This window comes from Podarcis tiliguerta, assembly GCF_965153285.1.
Source record: "Podarcis tiliguerta genome assembly, chromosome: 14".
In the NCBI taxonomy this organism is placed as follows: Eukaryota; Metazoa; Chordata; class Lepidosauria; order Squamata; family Lacertidae; genus Podarcis; species Podarcis tiliguerta.
This window is the reverse complement of record NC_139547.1, coordinates 7334952-7360607: the sequence shown is the minus strand read 5'-3', so window position 1 is coordinate 7360607 and position 25656 is coordinate 7334952. Positions and strand designations below refer to the sequence as shown.

The 25656-nt window shown below is 42.8% G+C and overlaps 1 protein-coding gene across 1 annotated transcript in view; it reads right to left on the bottom strand.

The window, feature by feature from the left end:
• The window catches only part of ARIH1 (ariadne RBR E3 ubiquitin protein ligase 1), a 50463-nt gene extending 25009 nt beyond the window's left edge, over positions 1–25454 (bottom strand). The window contains exons 1-3 of the mRNA XM_083413092.1: positions 24826–25454; positions 9749–9816; positions 4421–4565 (exon numbers count right to left, since the gene is read on the bottom strand). Of these exons, the coding sequence (XP_083269218.1) occupies positions 4421–4565; positions 9749–9816; positions 24826–25209 (597 nt within the window). The 5' untranslated portion in view covers positions 25210–25454. The remainder of the gene's footprint in view (positions 1–4420; positions 4566–9748; positions 9817–24825) is intronic.
• Between the last annotated feature and the right edge of the window lie 202 nt (positions 25455–25656).

The following is a 25656-nucleotide window of genomic DNA, read 5'->3' as shown; positions in this document are numbered from 1 at the left end:
TTCATACCTGTCTAGCTCTGTGTTCCTTTCCCTTTAATCTATTGATGATTAATGCCTATATGCAGCCTATATGCAACCCTTGCTTTGTCTTTGTGTGAACCAATCAGCAACAAGCACATACGTGGCAATGCTGTAATATTCAATAAAAGGGACTCCCCGAGACATGCTCGAGAGATGCCTCCCGTATGACACTTGTCACTCGTCTGTCATTTATTTCAACCCAACAGAACTAGATGGGCTTTGGGCTGATTCAGGAAGGCCATTTTTTTATTGCTATAGTCACTAGTCACTCTCAATTACCTGTGGGAAACACCTGCTCTGCTTCTTTATAAGCCCCAAACTTTGACTCTAGCATCAGTATTCTTCCATCTAATTTTGCTGTTTCACAAGCAGAGATCTGCGCTCACAGCAATATTCATAAAGCTGCATCATCCTATGCAAACAGCTCCACTGAACTCTTTCTAACCCCTGCATATATAGCATTACTCAGAGGTCTCTGTGCACCAACGGCCTGGTCACAAGACACTGGGGAGTGAGCAAAGACAGACAAGGGGAAAATTCAATTTGGAATTAATGAGAGGAAAAACAGAATCTCTAATGTTTAATTATACATTTTCATCTACTTCAAGAGAAGGATATGCATTTTGGTATTACCACTAGCAAAACCCCAACATCACCTCACATTTTCTTCAAGATTAATTCATTATTCTACACTTTTTAAAAACATTGCTAACGAAAGGTAGCTAGTCAGTGATAAGGATTAAAATCCCACAAAAATTAGTTGGGCCTAAATCCATTTTTCATCCATCTGCCAACATTAATTGTGCTTAACTCCTCTTGGGACATTAAGAATATCAGGTTGAATTTTTTTAAAAAAAGATGACAAACTATTATAAAAAACACGTGCTAGGGAAGGATAACGGATATTTGGAAGCGCTATACAACAGGATGAAGCACCATGGACCAAAACAGATTAGAACAAAAAAATTTAAGGATCCCTTTGTACAACAGTTTACTAAATATACAAAGGGAAATAATTTTAGAAAGAAATTAATTTTGAGACTACTTTGGTTTACAGGCAGCCCCCTACTTAATACGTGTTCATAAAGACATCACTGAACCATCACTAAAAAAGCAGAAAGGGGGTGGGGTGTTTTGCAGGGTTTTTCACTGGGTTTCAGTTATACACATAATTCCACAAATGGGGAGCCATTGCAGAAAATGCCCAGTCTTGTGTGGCCACACTACAAACCTCTCATGGAGGAGGCACACAAAGAAAGGCCTCAGATGATGATCTCAGGGTCCAGGGTAGGCTCATATGGGGAGAGGTGCTCCTTGGGCAGTCCTAAGCCATTTAAGGCTTTATAGGTCAAAATAAGCACTTTGATTTGTGCCTGGAAACTAATTGGCAGCCAGTGCAGTCGGACCAGGATCGGTTTAATATGCTCAAACAATCTTGTCCCAGTGAGCAACCTGGCTGCTGAATTCTTCACCAGCTGAAGTTTCTGAACCATCTTCAGAGGCAGCCCTATGTATAACACAATGCTGTAAAGATACTAGAACATAGAGAGGCTCTAGGTTGGCTCTGTCCAGATAGAGGTACATGGGGGCCACCACCCCAAGCTGATGGAAGGCACTCCATACCACTGAGGCCACCTGAGCCTCAAGCGACAGCCAAGGATCCAAGCTGCATACCCAACTCCTCCATAGGCAGTGTAACCTCATGAAGAACAGGCAGTCACCCGGGCTAAGGAACCATGCACTACCAATGCCTCAATCTTATCTGGATTGAGCTCGTTTGTTGGCTCTCATCCACTCTACTACCGAAGCAAGACAACAGTCCAACACAAGCACTGCCTCACCTGCAGATACAGAGAGGTAGAATTGTGTGCCATCAGCATATTGCCAACAACATACTCCAAACCTCTGGATAACCCCTTTCAGTGGTTTAATGTAGACGTTAAACAGCATAGGGCACTGGTTTTAAACCAGTGTGCTGAGGCACCCTGGGGTGGCTTGAGGAACATTCAGGGGAGCCTTGGGGGGCACCCTTTAATTAACTTGCAGCCCATATCTTCCTGCATATTCTCTCTCTCTCTTTTTCTCCCTGAGGAACATTCGGGGAACTGGCAACTTTAACCTGCAGCACATTATCTTCCCGAAATAAAACAGTGGCAAAAAAGTGGGGAAACATTTTTGCATGACTTAAATCTCCCCCCCCAAAAAAAAAAAATTCTCCCCAGCTTCAGTAACTAACAGTTCCTTAGTTTTACACTTGAGAAATGTAAGAAAACAGCAAAGTAGCTCAATGGTGTGTGGTGTGTGTGTGTGTCCTATAAGGAGGGATTTAAACATAACCCTGAAAGTGAGGAGTGTCTTCTGTGTTTCTCTCTCCTTCTACCCTCAACATTCCTCCTCATTCTTCTTCTCTACCTCTCCCTGCAGGCAACCCACTCCTCCTTAACAGTCACCAAGCTTTATGGGGACAGGGAGAATGTTGCAGGAAAGAGCCATGTATGCATGTGTGTCCTGTGCTGTGTTTCTTGGTTTCCTTCCCCACAATAAGAAAATACTTCTGATCTTAATATTGTTTTGCGCTCTCCCCAACCCAATGTACACTCTAATTTCAGGAAAGGCAGGCTAGGGTTGCCATGTGGAGTGCGTCAGCTTGGCCCTGCAAAGCAGCGGCATTGCTTGTGTTCCCGCCGACATGTGCTCCCACTTACAGACGTGCCAAAAAGAGGGAGGGCAGAATGGGAGGAAACCCCACTTAATGTGTGTCCTGTAACGGAACCCCAGTGTAAGTGGCTGGTGGACTGAAAGGGAGCCATGGACTCAAAAAGGTTGAAAACCACTGACATAGGGGGTAAAATTGAACCTTGCCAGAACCCTACATTGAAGGCTCCATGGGGAACACCCCTTAAGCAACACCCATCTAAGTAGGATCCAAATGCTTTGGAACATTGTGATGCACTGTATGCCAGCTGAAGGAGTAACTCAGTATCAACTGGCAAGTATTAAAGCATTTGAGAATCTGCCTTGAAGTTGGACAGCATTCATATATACAATTATGGTTTAACTTGTGCACAATGATCCAAACAAATGATATAAGAACCAAAAGGATACACAATAAAAAAAAAATGAATGCAAGACAGCACATGAAGATATTGCATTTTACTTAGGAAACTCAATTTTTATTACTCGCTGACTGGCATTAGAACTTGTTATAAAATAAAATTACATGAAGTCAGAAGCACTTGGATATAAATCCCATAAAACAGAAGCAATGTTAAAAGACTGCATGAAATTCTAAGAAGAACAATGTTATCAAGACGTTATTGAGATGATAAAAAGAAGTGGATAATCTCACAAAACAGCATTTTCCAAATGTTTGAGAAACCCTGCGATTCCCTAGTAGGATCAAATAATATGCCCCCGCAAAGGCAGGTTGGATGTCACTGTTAATCTTCAATATGGAGTATGCTGGAAATGTTGGTCACACTGGAAGTCACAGAGAATGCAAATGCAGTATCACCAAGATTCAAAAAGGTTTGCAGGGGTCCAATGTGAATTGAGTATGTGTCCTACAACATTCTCCCAAATCTTCTGCTATAATGCAGAAGAGGGAAGCTGTGCCTTGGCAAGCAAGTCAACGAGAGTAACACTTGAAGAAGAACAATGTCAAAGATCCATATTCAACTAGAAATATGAGCCTTAATCAAGTTAAATTATTGGTTAATAGCTATACCTTTTGATTATTCTTGAATCATTAGAAATACACATTACTCACTAGTGTCATATTAATTACTTGCACCAAAACAAACCACAAAAACTCTGGCAAACTTCAAATCTTTTAGCCATGAAATAAGAGTTAAATAAAGTGTGCTACACAACTCAAACAATGAAACAGTAATGCTTAAAGAATAGACTGTATAAAAACTTCAAGGAAAATTTAGCAATCATTTATTGCATTCCAAAAATGACAGTATTGATACAATTGCATTATGATAAGCTGATTAGTTTTGAAATACATGTGTTATTTTCCTGCTCCCTATTTGTATAAAAGAATAAGTTTTATTATTAGCCTAATATGTAGCTTTACTGAAATATCTGTATTAAAAGAAAAAGGCTAGTTCTCAAACAACAAATAAGGAAAACCTGTTTCTACCATGTACCACGTCAGCTTGTAGGAAGAGGTTACATTAAATGTTCCTCTAGTCTATACAAAAGAATTCCCTGTGCAGGGAAAACACGTGTGTGTCAGAGAGAAGATAGCTAGATGAAGGCTATTATCTTCCATAACAACCCATATACAAATTGGCTAAATCGCAGACATCCAAAATAAAGAGTTTAGAATTCAAATGAGACAATGTTTTAAAGATTTAAATACTTTCAATGTTTTTTTTTAAAAGTTACTCACAGAGTTAGGATAGTTCAAATAGCAGATCTGGCAAGGCATGTCCTGTGCAGATGACCTTGTGCTCATCTGACGTGTTCGAGACTTTTTACTAGGATTAATTACATGACATTCTGCAAAGAGCTTCTCCAGGTTGCCATCAAAGTACCTGCATGAACAGAAAAGGGAAGGGAAGCCAAATGTTTAAAAACAACGAAATAAAACTGTTCTTCACTTGAGAATAGTAGTTAGAGACTGAGTAAGTAAGGAGGAGCTTTTCAGTCCTTATTTAAAAATGGGAAGGGTGCCTATTCTTTCTCCACCACCTATGCCTCACCTTGCCATTTGTATTGGCCCTGTAAAACTGTGAAGATGAGGCAATCCAAATAGCCCTGCAATGTTTGCAGCCAGGAAAACACCAGCAGTCAAAGGATACAAAGTTCAGGACAGGCGTATCTAGGCTGCCTTGCTTTCAAGAACTTCCTGCATCAAAGGAGTAGTTCAGGTTCATGCCCTTCCTAGTATATGGGCAGTGTTTTGGATCACCTACCTTAGATCTGTAGGTAGCCAAGACATTTTTAAAAAACAACTATAAAACAGTTGTTGTTTGGATTGTCAAGATGGCAACTTATCAAAGCATCTTCAAATTTAGCCTTTGGAGTGTAAATTAGGACTTGCGCAGACAGCAGGTCTGCTATGCAACAATTGCTCACAGGGGGAAAAAAACCTTTCCAATTTCTTCCAAAGTTACCTGTGAAAACTTTGGACAAATTCTTCCGTTTAGCAACTCTAGTTTCCAAAATACACAACATTGCTGTACTCTCTTATGCTGCCTAGGGCGTACTACAAAATAAATTCTTTTAAAAACCTCGATTAAAACAGCAGCAGCAGCAACAACAACAAGCAAGTCCATCTACCTGTGCAGATTAATACCAAGAACCTTCTCTAACAAGCCATGCTTTCAATTCCTACAGTAATGCCCTGCCACTTCCGAGTTTCTGCAACAGATCTTCCTGCCTCTATTACGGTTAAGCAGGAGTTGCATTAAGATAGGAGAAACTATGCTGCTTCAGCTAATGGTTTTAGTTCAAGTAGCAGATGAGATGCTTTGCAAGCAGAAGCTGCCAGGTTCAGTTCTCATCCTCTCCAAATTGCATTCAGAAAGACTCCATCTAAAGCCCTGGAAAACTGTTGTCAGTGAGTATATTAAATGTTGAGCTAAATGGACCAACCATTTAGGAAGCAGCTTCCCATGGTTCTAATCCTTGCAATTTCTGCAGCTGCTGTTCTCATTGCTTAGAATAACCAACTGCCTGATCTTGAGCTATCCCACTGGAAATTTCAAAAGCAGCAGCCATCTTTATTTCTCGGGTGACATAATAAATGGGCAGTGTCTGAGTCAGGTCTGTGATAGCCTGGTATTTAAGGCCACTCAAAGAATGAATGGAAACCATTGAATACTCTGGGGGAGAGGTGGGGGAGGAAAGAGCTTACCCAGTTGGGGCAGCTGTTGGAAACTTGCCCTCTCACAGGTCTTGCTAAAATCCTTACAGGAGAAAACCAAGAAGGAACTCTTAAATTATACCAAGATGGGCATTTCCCATTATCTAACACAACTAACACAGTGTAACATAAAATATTAACAAGAGTGTTTCAGCACATTTTTGTACAGGCATCAGATTAATCTGTTGCTTAGAAGAGAGTGTCAATAGTAGAATGGCAGGCATTTGTCATTTACCGTATTTTCCCGTGTATATAAGATGAGGTTTTTTGCTAAAAAAAAAATTAGTAAAACATTGGGGGTTGTCTTGTACACCAAACATGGGCCTCTGGAGGAATTTTAAAATATTTAAGCATATGTCCGGCATTTTGGCTTGGGTGGGCTGAGGCAGTCCCTCCTGCTACCATCCCCCCTTTCTCTCCCCCCCCCCCCAGGGCTACATGCTAGCGATTGGCTCACCTCCTGAAGCCCCCACTGGCTTGACCACTGGATCAAGAGCAGCTGCCACCGCCGCCGCGGAGAGCTGCCTCAGCTATCTCTCCTTGCCCTTCTTTCATCTTTTTCCTCTTCCCCTCTCAAACTCCCACCTTGCCCCCAGCCCACCACCTTCCTCAGCTTAGTTTGCTCGATGGCATCGCTCAAAGCAGAGCGGTCGCTGCCTTCCTCCGGCTCTTTCTTGGCATCCTGCTTAGGAGCCTGCTTCCCCGCAGCAGCAGCTGCCACCACCACCAAAGGGAAGTGTGTGGTGCCCCAGTCGCTGCCTTTGCTTCTGCACCACAGTGCACTGCATGCACCTCTTGCTGGACACTTTGAGTGTGATCACCCCAAAAAAGATCAACAACTTGCCTCCGCCAATCACCCAGATTTTCACTTCTATTTTAGGGTTTCGTTTTCTTAATTTTGGGTTAAAAAAAATAGGGGTTGTCTTATACATGGGGGCGTCTTATACATGGAAAAATACGGTCTTTATTTCAACGATCTGCACACCACATACCACCACTGCTTATAAGTACAGTGGGTTTACAAACAATACAAAACATAAATTCAGTTAAAATTAACTAAGAAGTCAGAAAAGCTTAATCAAAATGCCTGACGTTCAACAGGGCCAGGAGAAAGTTACCGTATTTTTCGTCCTATAGGACGCACCTCGGGGTTTTTTTGGGGGGGGGGGGAATTAAATTTATTTCCCCCCCAGCTGCGGCTGCAGCCCCAAGCCTTGCGCACACCCGCCTGAAGCACGGGGAGCCCTCCGGAGGGCGCCCTGTGCTTCGGGCTGCAGGCTGCTGCCCGCAAGAACTCCCGCCGGGCTTTCAAGGCTTGTGGATAGCTTCCTGAAGCCTAGAGAGCTAGAGGCATCAGTGCGCACCGACCCCTCTCACTCTCCAGGCTTCAGCGAAAGCCTGTATTCGCCCCATAGGACGCACACACATTTCCCCTTCATTTTTGGAGGGGGAAAAGTGCATCCTATGGGGCGAAAAATACGGTAAACAGAATTGGGCTGATACGAAACACACGGTTTCTAGTGGATGGATGCAAGCCATGTGGCTATACCTCCAGTATCAGAAATTACATGTCTTGTGATTCTCAGCAGCTGGTATTAACAGAGGAAGAGTGCTATTACACTCATTTTCTTCTTGTGGGCTTCATATATGTATCTGGCTGGACATGGTGAGATCAGAATGCTGCACTACTGGGGTTTGGGTCTAGTCAAATTTAACATGACTTGGAAGCTGAACGCCGGCTTCCTTGGCCAATAAAGTGAGATGAGCGCCGCAACCCAAGAGTAGTCCCCGACTGGACCTAATGGTCAGGGGTCCCTTTACCTTTAAGGACAAATATTGCTTTGCCATTGTATAACAAGTTAAAATTCAAGTTTAAATTCCTAATCAATGCTGAATCAAGCAACCTAGCTATAATAAGCAGAAACTGCTTCCTAGAATTACTGTACAATATCATGTGTAACTGGAAATGAGACATGAGAAGAAGAAGAAAGTGGGAAATCCAAAGGATTTGGAATCAAAGAGATTCTGGAAGAATACTTCTATCATTTCAGAGCAAGGGATTTTCCTAATAGTTTGCCCAAGAGGATTTCGAAGCTAAATAGCAGATTACATCAGTTACACATGGAAGAGCATCCTTTAATAGATTCACAAGCATTACTGGAATGAAAATCTATACTACAAATGGAATCTGTTCCTAAATAAACGTAATCAAGTTACCAATAATATTCCTTGGGACACCTAGAATAAGTGCCACACAACTAATGTATATTTTTCCTACTGGGTAGTGTTTGCTCTGCCACCTGAAAGTTATGCTCTTTAAAACAAGAAAAAGCACACAAACAGCCAGTATTCTTTATTCTTGGTGAAAACATGGACCACCAGTAGTTATGTGATTTTCTAGCATGAAAAAAAAGCTTAATGAATCCATTTACAACTTTTCGACTTTACTAGCAATTTTTCTGAAGTGTAAGACACAATTACTCAACCTCATTTCCCTACTCAGTTGTCTGCTGTTCCAAACAAGAGAAAAATAGGCAGTTCAGATATGACTTTACCATTCTCTTAACTAAGGTTCCCATCTTAAACAAGCTGCCAAACCAAATGTTAATATGCAAGAAATATAAATTAGCCTTCTCTTTTACACCAACAGCTGGAGCCAGCTTTTTCTAAATAGATTTAAACCACATTTCTCATTTACAATCTTTTCTTGGTGATTTAAATTCCTCTATCTTGAAAGCAGCTGGAGCACAATGAAGAAGGCCAGATTTTAACTTGGTTGAGGAATCAGCCAAGCACCAGATTCTTCAAATTTATCTTTGCAACTATGAAGGGTAGATTGTCAATCTCAGACACTATGGTTGGGGATGAAAGTAGCTGCAGACAAGCAACTTCTGACAAGCCACAGACTCCCTACCTCCATCACTTTTTCCTCTTGTATCATATTTCTCATGTTACTCTTTGAGCTGGGACTTTAAAAAGATTTTTTAGACAGTGTGTTGGACATTTAGTGCAACAACAATGAATGCTGAAAGTGCCTCATGCCAAGCCGTACCATTTCCATGAGTCCAACTCTGAACTCCTCATGGGAGTTAGAGAAGGAACTCTTTTGATTTGAGAATATTTGGCTTCCTTGCAGTTGCTTAACCTCCACATTTCCATGTTGGCACAGTTCAAATACAACTTGCAAAAAAGAAACAAGATCTGCATTTCCTGAAAATAGCGTTTTATTATAGCAACACTCAAGCTACAAATTAAACGCAGCAAGACACAAGTCAGTTAGCTCTGCCCACATTATACGGTTGTTCAATATATGTCAACAGCAACGTAGACTGACATTAATACAATGAGTATTGTCAGGTACAAGCAAGGGCGAGTGCCAGGATAACTAAAATCACCCAGATTTGAAAACTCTCTCTCCAGTTACCACCCAGGACCATGTTTACGCTTGCACTGAGGGTTATGAAACCCTAGGGAGAACACATTGCAAAAGACGGGCATATTCAGTATAAAAAGGCAGTACCCTGCATGTATCTCTTGGGAACAGGAGGCCTCTCCCTGACCCCACCCTTGTCCTCTCCACTCTGCCACCACAACCTTAAAACACAGCAAGTCTCGCATTCAGCCATCTGATTGCCTCTAACATAGGCAACTGGTGACTGTCTAGGTAGAATGAAGCACTTACATACTCAGGGTGGCTTGAACACCATTTTCTTCACTAAGAGAACTTGCTCTCACAAAAATTTGAAAATCATTGTGAATGCTAATCTGCAGCCAAGTATAGATAACTGAAATAATAAACCTACCAGGTTACCAGAACACTTTCCAGAAGGAGAAAAGCAGTTTGCTTACCTTTCCATCAGCTTTTCTTTATCCCAGTTGAAATGACTAAGGAGTATCCTGGTGATAGTTGCTGGATTCTAGAAAAAGGGGGGGAAATGTCATGGTAGAAGTTAATGAGCAGCAAAACAGAGGCATGCCCATGAAGAACTGGAAGTTTAACATGCGCAGGCATCAAAGCTCCAATACACATTTACATCCCCCTTCCTCCAAGGAGCTCTGGGCAGTACAGTCGACAAATATTTTGCACAGGGGTTCCATTGCCCCTGCACACGTTGGCGGATATGATTTGACATGATGCTAAGCTCTGGAGATACTCAGAGTCGCAACACAAGTGCAGTGTCACAAATGGGTGAACCTCTGTTTATGGTAGTAGTGGGGAAATTGTAGCCTTGCTGGACTACAAATCCCATCATGCCTGACTGCCTGGTCATGCTGGCTGGGGATGATGGGAGCCCAACAATAGGGAGAGGGTCACAGGTTAGCCACCCTGGCAAGTAAAAACAGGTTTTAAGGTTACATTAAAAAAAAAACCAGGCACCTTGCTTTTGATTACAGTGTGCTTATGTTTCCTGTTTTCCTAAAAGAAATCTTAAGTAATCAAGGGTTTTAGAAAAACAAAGCTCTTAAAGACAAAGACAACTGCAGATCCTTCACTATCCCCAGACTTCTCTGTAGCTGATTTCCTCCACCATATTTTGCTAGCTACACCTACCTGCTTCCTAAAAACAACACAACTTGCCATGTTCAAAAATCAGATATATACTGTAATCTAATCGCCAAATGGCACCTTAAACCTAGGTTACAGTCTCCACAATGGAATGTCTAGGTGCCATCCCTGCCCTCCCGGTGGAATTTTTTGTTGTTAGCATCATCATAATTTCTACACTGCTTTATATTTTAAAGAACAAATCTCGGAGCAGTTTACAACACATTACAACATCAAATAAAACAACCCAGAAGAAAACAAATTCAAGCTTCAAAGAAAATATCAGATCCTTCTCTAAGTGAAATTTTGCTTTCCCCAGTTGCCAATCTGGCATCCGAAGACCTCCATGTCATCACAATTGGACCCACACTAGTCGCAAAACGCGCCTGGTGCCTTTCTAACATTACAATTTACACTTACACTTACAACCTGGTGCATTTCTAACACTACAACTTACACTCAGCAACAGGAATCTGTTAAGTGAGAGCCAGCTGAAATACAAATGGTATTTTGACTCATGTCACAAAAGCTTATTTTATTTCTAAATTCTACTCCATCCCAGTTGCAAAGCTAAGCAACATCACTGGTTCTAGCACCCATGGACAGAAATTTGGAAAAGGCTCCAACAAGACATTACTTTACACAATGACCAATATTCTAATTATCCAGCACTACTTCAGACTCATAGCACATACTACCTCAAGTACCCCAAGTTTCAAAGGCCAGATATGTGGGATTTTTTAGTAAGCTGCTATCTGGGACAAGAGTTACACTACCCAATTCTGAGTGTTGCTATTTTGACAACAGTTTTTAAGATGACAATATAAAGTCATTCAATACCTCACCCGCCAAATTCATAACCTGTTTCTAAAGTTTCTAACCGTTGCCAGAAGCCTACAGTAACAATTTGTTATTTCAGAATACTAGTGCTAGTAAAATGAATGTGCAGCACTACAAATATAAACCAAATCACAAAATCTGCCACTATATACTACAGCCAGGGTAGGTGGGTAGGGAACTTGTGGCACACATGCACACACAGCCTGATATTATTGGACTCCAACTCCCATCAGCCCCCAAAGCATAATCAATGATCAGGGACGAATTGATGGGAGTTGCAGGTTTCGCAACATAGCATTTAAATATCAAGTTGCTTTGATCACTTCATTTCTATTACAGTACTATGCTACAGTTGTAAGAGATTATGGGTTTGCTACCTCAGAGGAAATTGTCAATCCTAGGACCATGTAGAATTTGTATCCACACAAATAATCTACCAGAATGCAACAGTTTCACTGCACTGAAAAGCAACTTTGTTATGCTTGTTTATAATAGAAACACTTTCAACATTCTCTTAGACCCAGAAACCACCTTTAATCCCAACATGCAACACAGGATCCACACTGGGAGGGAGGGAGATGCAAAAAAAAAATTCTCAGATAATCCATTTATGAGTCCCACAGCACCAGTTGAAGACCAATATCTAACTGATCTCCAATTGCAAGAAAGTCAAGAGTATGCCCACAGAACAAAACACATTTGAAATTGCAACTCAACTAGCATGGATTCTTTTTTAAAGCACCTAATGGGAGTTCTCACATCACCTTCATTCATACCCTACTCTTCAGCTACTAACGTAACACTGGAGGCAGTGGGATGAGGGAGGGGGAGATGTGTCCCGCCAGACAGTGTTGGGTTCCAACTCCCATCCGTCTCTGCCAGTATGGCCAGTGCTCAGAGGGGAAGGTATCTGTGGTCCTACAAAGTGCTGACTGCCCTGGGCTTGTTACAAAACTCTTGCCCACAGTATCTGGAGTGGGGAGGGAGGAAATAACAACATTAGGTCCAAGCTCTGTACAGTCATACCTGTACAGTCATACAGACACTTCAGGTTACGTTTTTTCGGGTTGCGTACCGCCGAAACCCAGAAGTACCGGAACAGGTTACTTCCAGGTTTCGGCGGTCGCGCATGCACAGAAGCGCAAATCACGCTTTGCGCAGAAGCCCCGAATTGCAACCCGCGCGTGCGCAGAGGCGTCGCTGCGGATTGTGAATGTACATCCTGCATAGATCGCGTTCACAACCCAAGCATCCACTGTAATTACCTAGCCGCACTAATGCAAGCAATATTTTGTTGGTTTTTGGTATGAATTCTAAACGTTAATTAAAAAGTACTTAATCATGAATTGTGTTCATGGCTACACACCCTAGGGTTGTTCAATACAAGGGAAATGGAAGACACTTGGAAGGCAAGGAGAAAGCAAGAGAAAAACTGATTAGATATTCAGCAATATTAATCTGCCTACAGGATAAGACTAGCAAAAATTCACTATTAATTTGGGGAAGGAGCCTCCTTGCATCCCAAGCACTGGATAGGCACAGTGGTAGTTCAATGTGGAAAGACTTCAGGAGTGCTGAACTCTTGGCTCTCCCTATGGCACGTCATAGTTCAAATGTAAAAAAGCACTGCCCAATCAATTCATCCATTTGTTCTGAATGCATGCACACACACATTTTAGTTAATGAAGAAGCATTTCATTCAGCATTTCTAAAACACAACTCAAAATTACCAAAACATTCCTGCCTACCGTTCCATGTCAAACAGTTCCTGGCTAAATTTAAAAATCATTTCTACCTAATTAGACACATGCTTGACTCACAAAATTTCAGATGGCTTCAGCTCTCTTACAGGCTAAGGCTTAAGGTAGGGGCTCCGCTTCTGTACATGTGCCACTTCTACTGGCTTCATTACATGCATAGCCAGCAAGTGTCTCCTACCCTTTCCCACTGAAATCCTCAGAAACCGTTCAACTGCACAAAACTAGTCACCTGAAAGTGCGTGGCATCAAGGAGCAAATGATGAAGCTTAAAATGGAAGCTAGTTTTGGTGCTTAGAAGCCCGAACTCATCATTTCTCACATTACTGTTCCACTTTCCTCCAGGAAGCTCAGGGTGGCATACATCAATGGGCTTGTCACATTTTATGCACTGGCTGCCCCAATGTCACTCAGTGAGTTTTGTGGCTTGTGGGTATTCAAACTAGAGCTCCTTGAATCTAAGCTCAAAAAACTAACCAGGATTTCACACTAGCTCTCAATGAAGGGAAAGACACTAGCACCAGAAAACTAATGAAAGGGAAAAGGTGTTTTTTTCAATCCGCTCCAGTGAAAAGCTTTACACTAGAAATTTGAGACAATGGGTTTACAATCTCCTATGCTTGGTTTTATTGTATAATGATGTACAACCCACCATATTACTGCAAAATTACTTTACCTGTATCCACTTCAGGAACTGACAGTGCAAAGTGGGAAGCCCTAGAAATATTATTGCTTCAGAAAAGAGCAGCCCAGTTATTAAATTTCCACCTTTACTCATGAATGAACTATGGGCTTCCATATGGTTCCACCCAAAGCTTCATTCTACCAGAAAAGTAGGGTATTCTTTCAGAGGGGAGGGGAGTTTTGGCAATCTGTTTGGGAAGAAGGAAGAGAGTGGGAGGATGAAATATTGCTTTTAAGGAAAGTGTTGCATTTCGTTGCATGCTGACCTGACATGGTGTACAGTACGTGTCCACATATCTAATTCTCTATCTTTGCATTTAAAATAAATGTGAACAATGAATGGAAAAAGGTCACACCTCTGTTTGCATATATTTTAGTGACACACTTTACATCTGTGTCATTTCATACAAAACAGAGTATCCGGGCATATTAAAATTTGCCTAAGTGAAAGCCATCATGTAGGAAGGGTCTCTTAAGATATATGGCAAAGGAAAATTTGAGTGAAAAGGAAACACGTTTGAAAAGGTGGAAAAGAGATATCAAGGATATTAATGTCTTGTGTTAGGCATCTGCCAGTATATTTTGAAGGAGACAGCAAAAACACTGTGGTGGCCAGATATTTGAGTTTCATGCTAAAATTTCAGACATTTTTCAAAAACTAAGCTTCTAAACAGTTAGGTGTCCTTAAGGGAAGGGCTGTAGTCCAATGGTTGAGAATATGTTTTGCATGCAGAGGTTCCTAGGTTCAATCTCTGGCATATTGAAAACTGAGAAAGACTGGTGTTAGTACAGGCAATAGTAACTACATGGTGGTCCAAGAGTCTGACTTGTATAAGGTGATTTTCCTATGTTAAATATTCAATATGGAACAATCCACAGCAGCACAATATGCATTTGATTAAACAGTACTGCTAAAAGGATTAATTAATACATTATTCCGGGGAAAACTAGCTTTTACCAGGGCTTGTTGCCTTTTTAAAAACAAAAACAAAAAAACTTTTCGTATCCTAGTAAAGGCCATGCCAAGTCTCTTGGGCATTTTCTGCAAATGTCAAATTTACATAGTACCCATGTGTAAGTGCACCTACACATACTGTGGTGGTGTAACGTGTCATCACAGATTTGACAGATGTTAAATGCCCATACAATACAACTGAATAATTTAGACAGCACTGTAATCAAAATTTTATAGGAATAGATTAGTATCAAGTGGTCACTAAGTGCAACATGCCACCCTTTTAAGAGGGAGTCTTCTCAATTGGGTTTATGTTATACAATTTTCACTGCAGAAAGTCTACTGAATTTCTACAAAAAAAAATCTAGAGGAAAGTCAGAATAAATATCACAGGTATTCTCAAAACACAGCAATATGATCTGTTGGCCCCCAAGAGTTATTCAGGTTACGCATGTTTTAAAAAATATTTGCAGCCTAAAAAAAAAAACCCCCCACATAACTCAAGCCAGCTTATTCTAAACCCTCGGAGAGCAACATGTTACATAACACCCCCTTTCTACTTAGGTCTGGGCTAGGGTGATTACATGTGTGCTCTTGTTGCCCAAAGACTGCTAGTGGCAAAATAAACAGCTGTCCTATTCCAGTAGGCAACCCTCCTGAAGTTAAAAATATATCAAGGATCTGCAAGTCACTTAAGCATTGAAAGTGACAGCTTCAAGTAATGGTCTTCATTTCTGGAATGGCTGCCACAATTAGCACAGAGCTGAAATATCAGCAATATTTCAAACAAATCTATTTTACAGCCACAGAGGCTCAGAAACATTTCAAAATACTCCAAGTATGAAATTACTTTGCCAGGTTTCAAACAGAGACTATAAAAGCCTCACATTTCTTCAGTACCAATGGTTTCAGTGTGCATCATTTTAAATGACAGACAGCCTAGGCCTTTTTTTGTACATCAGTGATAATATATGAAGTTTTCCAAACAAAATTAATGCTAGATGCAATTACAGAGCTGGAGATTGCTCCGCTATTATATTATAATCCTTCCCTTTCTCTGAAGAGCTCAGAGCAGAATACACCCCCCTCTCTTTATCCTCAAAGCCACCCTGTGAGGTAGATTCAGCTGAGACCAGCTCAAGGCTCCTCAGGAGGCTTTGTGGCCAAGCAGGAATTTAAGGCAGGGTCTCTCCAACAAATCTAGCTACAGTACTACATTACACGAGCACAGTCCACCAAACCCAGAATCAAAAGGCTTGGTTTTCCTACCACTGTCACAAGTGGTAGCTATTCATCTGCTTTCAAAAAACAGAGAAGTAAAAGAGTCAAATTCTGGTTGGCCAATGAGGGCCGGCAGTGCTGCTATTTCCACAACTGCCTCCATTAGCCAGTGGCAAAAAGAATATAAACCAGGCTTCCTCAACCTCAGTCCTCCAGATGTTTTTCTGGCCTACAATTCCCATGATCCCTAGCTAACAGGACCCGTGGTCAGGGATGATGGGGATTGTAGTCTCAAAACATCTAGAGGGCAGAGGTTGAGGAAGCCTGATATAAACCTTTCTATTTACAGTGGTGCCTCGCAAGACGAAAAGAATCCATTCCGCGGGTCTTTTCGTCTTGCGGTTTTTTCGTCTTGCGAAGCAAGCCCATTGACGGAGTAGCGCTATTAGCGCTATTGACATTTTAAGGGCTAAAAACGGCTTTTTAAGGGGTGGGGGATTAGCGGTTTTGCTGCTAAAATGCTTTTAGCAGCTTAGCGCTTCAGGAACAGGGGTTTTGGAGCGGGGGAAAAAATTCAAATTTTTTTCGTCATGCAAAGCAAGCCCATAGGGAAATTCATCTTGCGAAGCGCCTCTGCAAACGGAAAACCCTTTCGTCTTGCGGGTTTTCCGTCTTGCGAGGCATTCGTCTTGCGGGGCACCACTGTATTGTTAATATTAAAGAGTTGCTTCTCTGTTAAAAGCACTCAAAGCACTGCTACAATAAAATCAACAAATGCATGAAAATAGAGTGTCAAAGCTTGCTTACAAGCCAATGGCAAGTGATCCCAAAACATCCCTGGGCATCTTTTCCATGCTATATTATTATTATCATCATCATCATCACTACTAGGGAGTCCTTTATAACATTCAACCTAAATTTCGTTATTAAAATTTTGTGCTATTGCTTCTTACCTTAGAAACAAAAAGCATTACACCTGATCATGATCCTTCAATAAAACAGTTTCACATATATGAACACTTGCCAATCCACTCTTATTCTTCAAACTCATGTGCTTTCACGTTGGGTAAAGGCAATGCCCAACTTTTAAACCAATTCAATTTTCCTCCAATTCTGCTTCCATCAACAACCACTAGGGCAGTGTGGTTGTGTTTGTGTTATCCCCCAGCTTGCACAGAAAAGGATATTGATTCAGAATTTCATAGACCTGTAGGGGAAGGGAGTTCTCACAACTGCTGGGGAGACACAAAGAACACCTCTACGTTCTGCTCCTTGGAATTGGAATCAAGAGTCATTTCCCATCAGATATAAATCAACAAGATTAGCCTATGTCATCAATAGCACCACAGGCACACAGAAAGGTGATAACAGGTTGAAGCAGGAAAATTAAGGGCTGTTGACAACAGGAATAGTAAAATAGTAAATTTGGCACTGATCATTTGTATTTTTCTCTTGTTTTGATCTTGAGGTGAGAAGTGGGATGATATAACTTTAGGCTTTTCTTTCATATCATGGGTGCATATGCGGCTTTTTGTTTGGTGCGGCTTTTCATTTGGTCCATTCTTGGCACTTTTCAGCCTTTGTTGATCTTAAGGTGAACAGTATTCCTCAAAGTATGCATATGAATCACATGGTGGTTTAAGGAACAAGACTAGTAAGCTTCCTGTCAAGGTAGCTAGATGACTTTGCTGCAGCTGAACTCTCTAGTAGTTTTGAAAGATGTTTTTTAAAAAGACATACAAAGAAGCTTTTTAAATATATTGAGAACCTCCCGAGGAAATGTTACCAGCTAAAGAAATATTACACTATTTGGGGCTTTTTAACTGGGGAAAAGGTGAATAATGAGACACAACAGAGTTGTATGAAATATTGAATGGTGAAAGAAAAGTGCACAGATAGGTTTGCCTCACTCTCTTGTAACACTAGAACCTGAGGCACTCCATCCAATGAAGTTGAATGTTGGAAGATTCAGGACAGGAAAAAAAGGAAGTATTCATTCACACACAGCATAAATTATGGAATTTGTCCCCTCAAAAAGCAGTGATGGCCACCAGTTTGGACAGGCTTTAAAAGAGGAGTAGACAAATTCAAGGAGCATGGGGCTGTCAGGGACTCCTAACCATGTGGTTATATGCTCTAACTCGACTGTTGGAGGCCATATGCTCCTGAATACCAGCTGCTGGGCATTATAAGTGGGACCAGCACTGCTGCACTCCTCAAGTCCTGTGTTCAGTCTTATTGTGAACCACCCTGAGACCTTCGGGTATAGGGCGGTGTATAAATTGTAGTAATAATAATAATGATGATGATGATGATGATGATGTAAGACACATCAGGTTGTCAACTGTGAGAACAAATTGCTGGACATGACTGGTTTTTGGCTTGATCCAGCAGTACATGGGCTGAGTACATGCTGGGGGTCAGATCAATGAATGTTCCTCCATATCAAATAAAAATTCATTCCCCATAGAAAATTAGGTGTCAGTGCCTTCTCTGATATATCGTGCTGTGTGTAGGGTCACAAGAACATCATTTTGCACTCCGGTGTGATACATCCAGATAGGCTAACTACTGGTTAAGCTGTATGTGAGAACTAGGCCTCACATTTATCTTTTTTCTGAGCTAATTCTGATTTTACCTTCATGCTGACTTTCCTTGGGTCTTAAGAATCATATTTATCACATGATGTAATAACAGTTCCAAAGCATGCTAGCGTGCCATAACCCAGAGGTTTTCAATCTTTTTGGGTCGACAACTCCCTTGATCAACTACAGTGGTACCTCTACTTACAAATGTGATCCATTTCGGGGTGCCGCTTGCAGCCCAAAAAGTCCGTAAGTAGAGTGCCGCTACTGCGCATGTGCTTCTGCACATGTGCGAAGTGTGCAGATCGCTTCTGCGCACACGTCAAAACCTGGAAGTATACACTTCCAGGTTTGCTGCGTTTGCAACCCGAAAATCCGCAACATGAAGCAAATGCAACCAGAGGGATGACTGTACATTCTTTCTGCAGCACCCCTGTGGGGATCAAGAGCCCAGTTATGTCACCCCTTGCCTGCAGAGCCGGTAGCTCCTCATGCTCCCTTAAGGAGTGTTCCCTCAGCCTCCTCTCCTCTCTCCATGGGAGTCCTCTGGGCAGCCACAGTTGCTGCCCCTGGTCTCTGAGCTGCCCCCCTGCCCCAAAGAGAGGTGCCTCTTCACACTGTTCCACAGGAACTTAGAAAGTAACCCCTGGTCAGCCCCAGAAGCACCATTCGCTTGCTGCATCAAACAGCTGCACAAACCTTTGGGGGGCAGAGATGCAAGAGGGAATCAGGGGAGGAAGGGAAGGTGTGTGAGAAGGTCAGAGGCTAGTATTGTCTCCGGCACCCAGGACCGTATTTCAAGGCACCCCAGGGTGCCATGGCACACTGGTTTAAATCCACTGCCATAACCCATTGGTTCCAGATACAATATGAGAAGATAGCTAAACACATGGATTCTGTTACTTCAATTTGTGTCACAAGCCCACTGGACCAGAATGGAGTCTAAAGTGAGAGAAGAGGGTGAAGGAAATTTGGGGGAGAAGAGAAATCAGAAAAGAAACAAGCAGCAGTGTTGTTACAGAGGCCATGGGTAGCTAGCTGTGTCTTCCTAGCAGCTGACCTCAGGACAAAAGGAACAAAATATTCCTCAAGCCAGGGGCCACAAATACAGTTTCCTCACAAGTAAGGAGGCAGAGAACACAACAGAATCTGGACTCTGTTTGCAGGGCTGCCCATAAAAGGGAGAAAACAAGGAGATGTTGGCGAAGCAGCAGCTCCAGAACTGTTCTTAGACCAAGTCTGGGTGTTTGTCAATCCTCTTCCCTCCCTTCTGGAGTAAGCCAGAGCATGTGTCCAACAGGTATCTGTGTGGGTTCTCACTAATGCAAACACGTATCTATGTGCAAAAACCCCTATCCTACTACACATATTGAGGCATAACACTCAAACGCTTAAGCAGTTTCAATAGTATTCTCTTCTTCCATGCAAAGTCCCATATGGAAAAAGTGAAGAAAAACAATCCAATGAGAACGAACAGAGAAACAGTACTAGCTACTTTATAGGGAAGTATTGCAAGCAAGTTGCAAGCCTGAATGTCAACATAACAATTTTATACAACATCACTGGTCCCAAAATAAAAGCAAAATAGATCAAATCTTTCTATTAGAAGAGCTTGTGTGCATTTCTTATCACTAGGAAAGAAGCTATTCATTTGAGTTGTCTCTAAAAAAATGAATTTATTTCTTCATGGTCATGGGGATATGCTTAGTTACTTTAGACTGTAGCAGCTTGTAGTTCCATGTCTCGTATCAAAAATATACCTGATTATTGCCACAATCAAAATGTGTTAATTTTATTATTTCATAATGTACCAAGTAGCATTTTATGTGGTAACTGGTAAGTCATTTAATGCATTTAATGTTCAGCTTCCCCTCTCTTCTCTAACCCTCTGCTCAAAGCCTAAGGGAAATAATGTTTAATGGCTTCAATTTTCAAGGAATGTTAGGTCTGTGCACTTAACCTTTAAAATACAAGCAATCAACAATTAGGAAAGGATTAGTTTTCACTTGCGTAAGAACAAATACCAACACATGCATTTACTTCTATCTGACACTAGCTTGGTATTCTGTATTCTGGTATGTTTTCCAAAAACTAAAATATCTTGCGTTAAGTGGACTCAAGCACTTCAGATTCAGAAACACAAGTAGTAATGCAATAGTGTTCTGATAATTTCCAAAGCCCATTTCAGGACTTTTCAATAAATAACTCACATTTGAGAACCATGGTGCCTGGATAAGAATTCAGCAAAATAACTAATGATAACTTAGCATTCAGCATGCTTGCAAAGTAGTATGTAAACATGAACATGTGATGTTATATAAGTTAGCTGAACTGCTCATTATAGACTTTTGATGCAGATTTTAAGACTGAGTAAGTAACCCCACCTCATTCCATCATTACAGAGTGGTAAGTCATTCCTGTGTCTGTCACACACACAAAACCAACAACCCAGAAGGCATTCATTCTAAAGTTTCTGTTTGCTGGGTAATATATTGAAGACAACTTCAATATATCACAAGGTAGAAGTGGTTAAGCAAGTAAAAAGCATGTACTAGCTCAGCCTCACAAAAACTGAAGACCTGAGGAGCAAGAGCTGGGAAGCTGATCATATAACCCAACAGCAGCAGGCTGGGACTGGAGATCCAGTTGACCAAGCACATTTGCTCCCTGAATAAAACTCCAATCTTATGTTTGACCTTGAAGTGTCAGACACAAATATACCAAGATACACACTTCTTACATATCTCACACTATAGATTAAGAAGAGATAAGCTTAAGATCAGGGTCTACTTGAACAGAATTGAAGCAGAAGCAATGCATCCACACCCACTGTTACTCACTCTGCAATAACAACCACCCAACCCTTGCAATTTGAAATCAAACTGCAGCCATTTTTCATCTTGCCTAAAAAAAAAAAATCACTAAAGGACTAAACCTTAAGGCTGAAGGTTCCCCAAAAGCAAGAGTTTCACTACTAATGTGAAGTAGCCAACATGACTTCGAATGACAAAAGTACACAAATTGTGCTACAAGTTACTTCACAAGTATTTTCCTACTTGCTGTGAAGTCAGAATCTATTGCAGCCCTCCCTGTTATGCAAAACTTTGCTGTATTTAAAGTGCAAACTGTCAGGCTGCAAACAGGGTGGGTAAGAAGAACAGATAATGACACAGCAGCTGCAATCTACAGGGCAAAGTACACTACCTCTCACATTCTTCTCACCACATCAGTGAAGGCCCTTAAAAAAGTTTGGGTTCAGTTTGCTTTCAGTTTAACTCTATAGATTTAGGGCTGGAAGCTGAGAGTTTTACGTCCAATATAAAACTGACATGCAGGTCTTCTGTTGGAAATAGGAGAGCAATCTCTGGCCGCAATGACCCCCTCTAGGACCCCAAATAGGTTCATGGTTACCCCTTCTCAATGCTTTTTTCCTTTAAAAAATGCTTAGGAGTACTCTCATTTTCCTACTCATACTGAAATACTGCCCTCATACTGAAATCCTCCCCAGAAAAAAAAAGCACTGCCCCTTCTCTTTAGTCATGTTTAGGGCCAAATCACTGTGATATCTAAATGTAGAAGAATGGCAGTAAGAGCCTCTCTGCATCACCTGAATGCATTTTCCAATCCTAGCTTCTCTCCTGTCTCATCACAGTTAAAATAAATGTTAGAATGCTGCCCCCCCAACTGCTTTTTCCACCTGCCAGATATACCAGTACTACATCTCTTTTCCACTCAAAGGATAGGAGGGAGATTTTGATTTGGCAAAGTATTTGCTAGAAAATGGTTACAACACACACATGCAGTAAAACAAAGGTCCCATCTGCACTATACATTTATGGTACTCTTTAAGGTATATCACATTAAAGAGTAATGGATTCACCCAAAGAATGCTGGGAAATGTCATTTGTTAAAGTGCTGAGAAGCTGTTGGGAGACCAACATTCACCTCACAGAGCTACCTGGGAAGAGGGACTGACTCTTGCGAGAACTGAAGCTCTGTGAGGGCAATACTGTGCTGTGGAATAACAACTCTCAGCACTCTTAACAAAAGACACTTCCCAGGATTCTTAGGGGAAGTGATGAACCTCTAAAGTGGTACTGCTTTAAATGTATGGTACAGATGGGGCCAAAATCAGTCAGGGCACCATGCAACTTATCTTCTATGTTACATCCAAGTTCCGCAACCATGTGAACACCATGCAAAGTAAGGATGCCTGTACTTTTATCATCAAAGTAACTTCCTCTCCTAGTTGATCCAAACAAAGGAGCTGCTTAAGGAAGAAGTTTTCAAAGAGTTTTATGTAAGCCACTGATTGCCTACCCCCTGCTATGGCAACTAACCTGTGAGACAAGGGAGGACAATTATTCCTACCAACCAGAAGTAACATGGTTGCCAAACAAGAAAAGCAACTTGAACCAAACAAAATTAGAATCAAAACTTCCATAGCTTAACACCTTCTTTAGTACCTAAGACAGAGTGCTCCTGAATCATGTTAATCTGTCATTAACTTTCCTGAATAAGTCAAATGATATTTTGCAGGAATCAATGACTTTTCAGCAAGATCAGTATGTGTAGGGGAGCACTTATGTTTTATTCTGGTATATTATCTAAAGGCAAACCATTAAATATGGTTGTAAGTTCATGATGGTGAAGATGGTAACAGAATACTGCCTGCCTGCCTGCCTACCTTAATAGTTATTGTCTGTGTAAGGGGGGCGGGGTCACACACCCTAGGCAATTGTATGTCATCTTGAGGAGTGAAAGGCACAGTAAAATACTCTGATAAAAGCATGAGATTTTCCTAGTTCTACCAGAAGAACCAGCAATCTTCAAGATAGCAACATGTAAGGATGCCTAATATGAATGATTGGTTAGAACTAAAAAGATTTAATCACCATCTAGCTTCATGACCATTATTAGGAATAAAATTGTTCACAAAAATCAATACACAATTTATTTTGCACGAAGTGGAATTTTAACACACACCACCCTAAAATATTGTAACGGCATCTCCATGTCCCCAAACTCATCTTTTACTGTAACCAAAAAGCATTATGTCAGACAGATGAGACCCTTGGCATTTGGAAGGCTCATCCCCCTTCTAGCAGACCTGGCAACTATTCAGAACAAACCCACTGAAATTAATGTACTGAAGCTAGTTGTGTCCATCAATTTTAATGGAACTACTTGAAGTATGATTAACCCTAGTTCTGATAAAGTTCTAGTATGTGTGGAACCTGCAAAAAGTGCAACATGAACGAGTGTTTCTAAACATGTGGGTGCAGACTAAAGAATATCGAGACTATACAGTTCACAAGGCCACAACACTACCTAAAAACTCCACACCCACACCACTCCACACACACACATTCTTGAGCCCTGTCTTTTATTGCTTTTATTTTGTTGCTTTTATTTTGCAATACTGAAAAACTGCACAGCACAATCCAGAAAGCACACTCTACAAAGGATTGTTGGGGCTCAATTCTTGGGCCTGGGTGCAATCCCTAAGTTCACAGTCCAGAAGCTTTTAAAAAGATGGCTAGGGATCATAGGGGTACAACCTTCTAAGATAACTGTGTTAACATCGATTATTTCTGATGATAATAGGGATGGCATATACACATTTAAGGTCCACAGAGAATTGTCACAGGCTATGCATACACATGCATTTCATGGCTATTAGTCACCCTCCACTGCTTACAAGTAAGAGTGTGTGTATATATCCGCCTCTCTTTCTTCCAACTGGGAACAATGCTTTATGCACCAGGGAACTCCAGCTCGTATAAGCGTAGGCTATTTTGTTTGTTGGTTTAAAGTTCCACAAAGCCGCTGTTTCTAACGCAGCAAGGCCCATTCGGCTGCCACGCCGGGTTCACTGAAAACCCTGAGCGCGCACACACTAACACAGCCGGCAACACCCGCTTGAGCACATACCCCCTTCCTTCCCCCCCTCGCAACAAGACAACGGCACCCCGAGCCATTGCTCCTCATTCATCCTGCTCCCCCCTCCGCATCGCCCCTGCCAAGAGGCAGAAATAAGAGCTTGGAGAGGGAGGACGGGGGGAGGAAAAGCAAGGGCCTCCCAAGCAGCTCGCTGGCTGGGCGAAGCGCTTGTGCGAAGGCGTGGCTGGAGCAGGCCGCGGCCGATCCTCCTGGCCCTCCACGGCCCGCATTCCTGCACGAGCAGCGCCCACCCCTTCCCTCTCCCCCGCTCCCCCCCCCCGAGCTTCCTCCAGCCGCGGCTGCTCCGCTCCTCTTCTCCTCCTCCTCCTCCGCCACCCGCCGCGTGCAAGCCAAGCCGGGGGCCCCCTCGAGCCGGCCGGGCCCCGCGCGCGCACCTGGATGACCTCGTTGACCTCTCGGATGCACTCCACCATGTGCTGCAGGATCTGCTCGGCCGTCAGGACCTCGTAGCGGTAATCCTCCTCCTGCTCGTGGCCCAGCCCTCCGCCGGGGCCCGGCCCGCCCAGGCCGCTGCTGCCCAGGCCTCCGCCGCTCCCGCCGCCGGGGCCCAGGCCTCCAGTCTCGCCGCACAGCAGCCCGTCGCGCTCGCCGCCCACGCCCAGCCCGGGCTCCACCAGCTCCACCTCGCCCAGGTCCAGGTTGTCGTCGTCGGGCTCGTCCTCGTCGTCGGGCTCGTCCTCATCCTCCTCGGCGCCGCTGTCCTCGCTGCACTCCTCGTCCTCGTCGAACTCGTAGTTGTAGCCTTCGTCCGAGTCCATGGCGGCGGCTGAGGCGGCGGCGGCTGGAGCGGCGGGGAGAGACGGCGCGGAGCGGGGCCGGCCCCAGCGGGCCGCCGGGGGGACGGGCGGACTCGAAGGCTCCGGCCTGGCCGCCTCCCTTCGGCGGACCGATAACAAACACCCGCCGCTGTTGCCTCTGCCCGCTGCTGCTGCTGCTGCTTCTCCTCACAGGCGCCGCTGAGCCAACAAAGGGACGCGTCCGGCCCGCTCCGTCACCTCGACGCACGCACGCAGCCAGCGGCGGGGCGCAACCCCGCGTAGCGTGACGTCGCCGGCGTCGCGGGCCGGGCCAGAAAGAGCGGGGTGGGGAAGAGAGGCGACAAGCCCCGCCCCTCTTTTCTCCCCCCCCCTTTTTTTTTTGAAGGCCGGCGCGCTGACGCTTTTCTGAGGAGAGAAGAGGCTGGTGGTGACGGCCATATTGAGTGT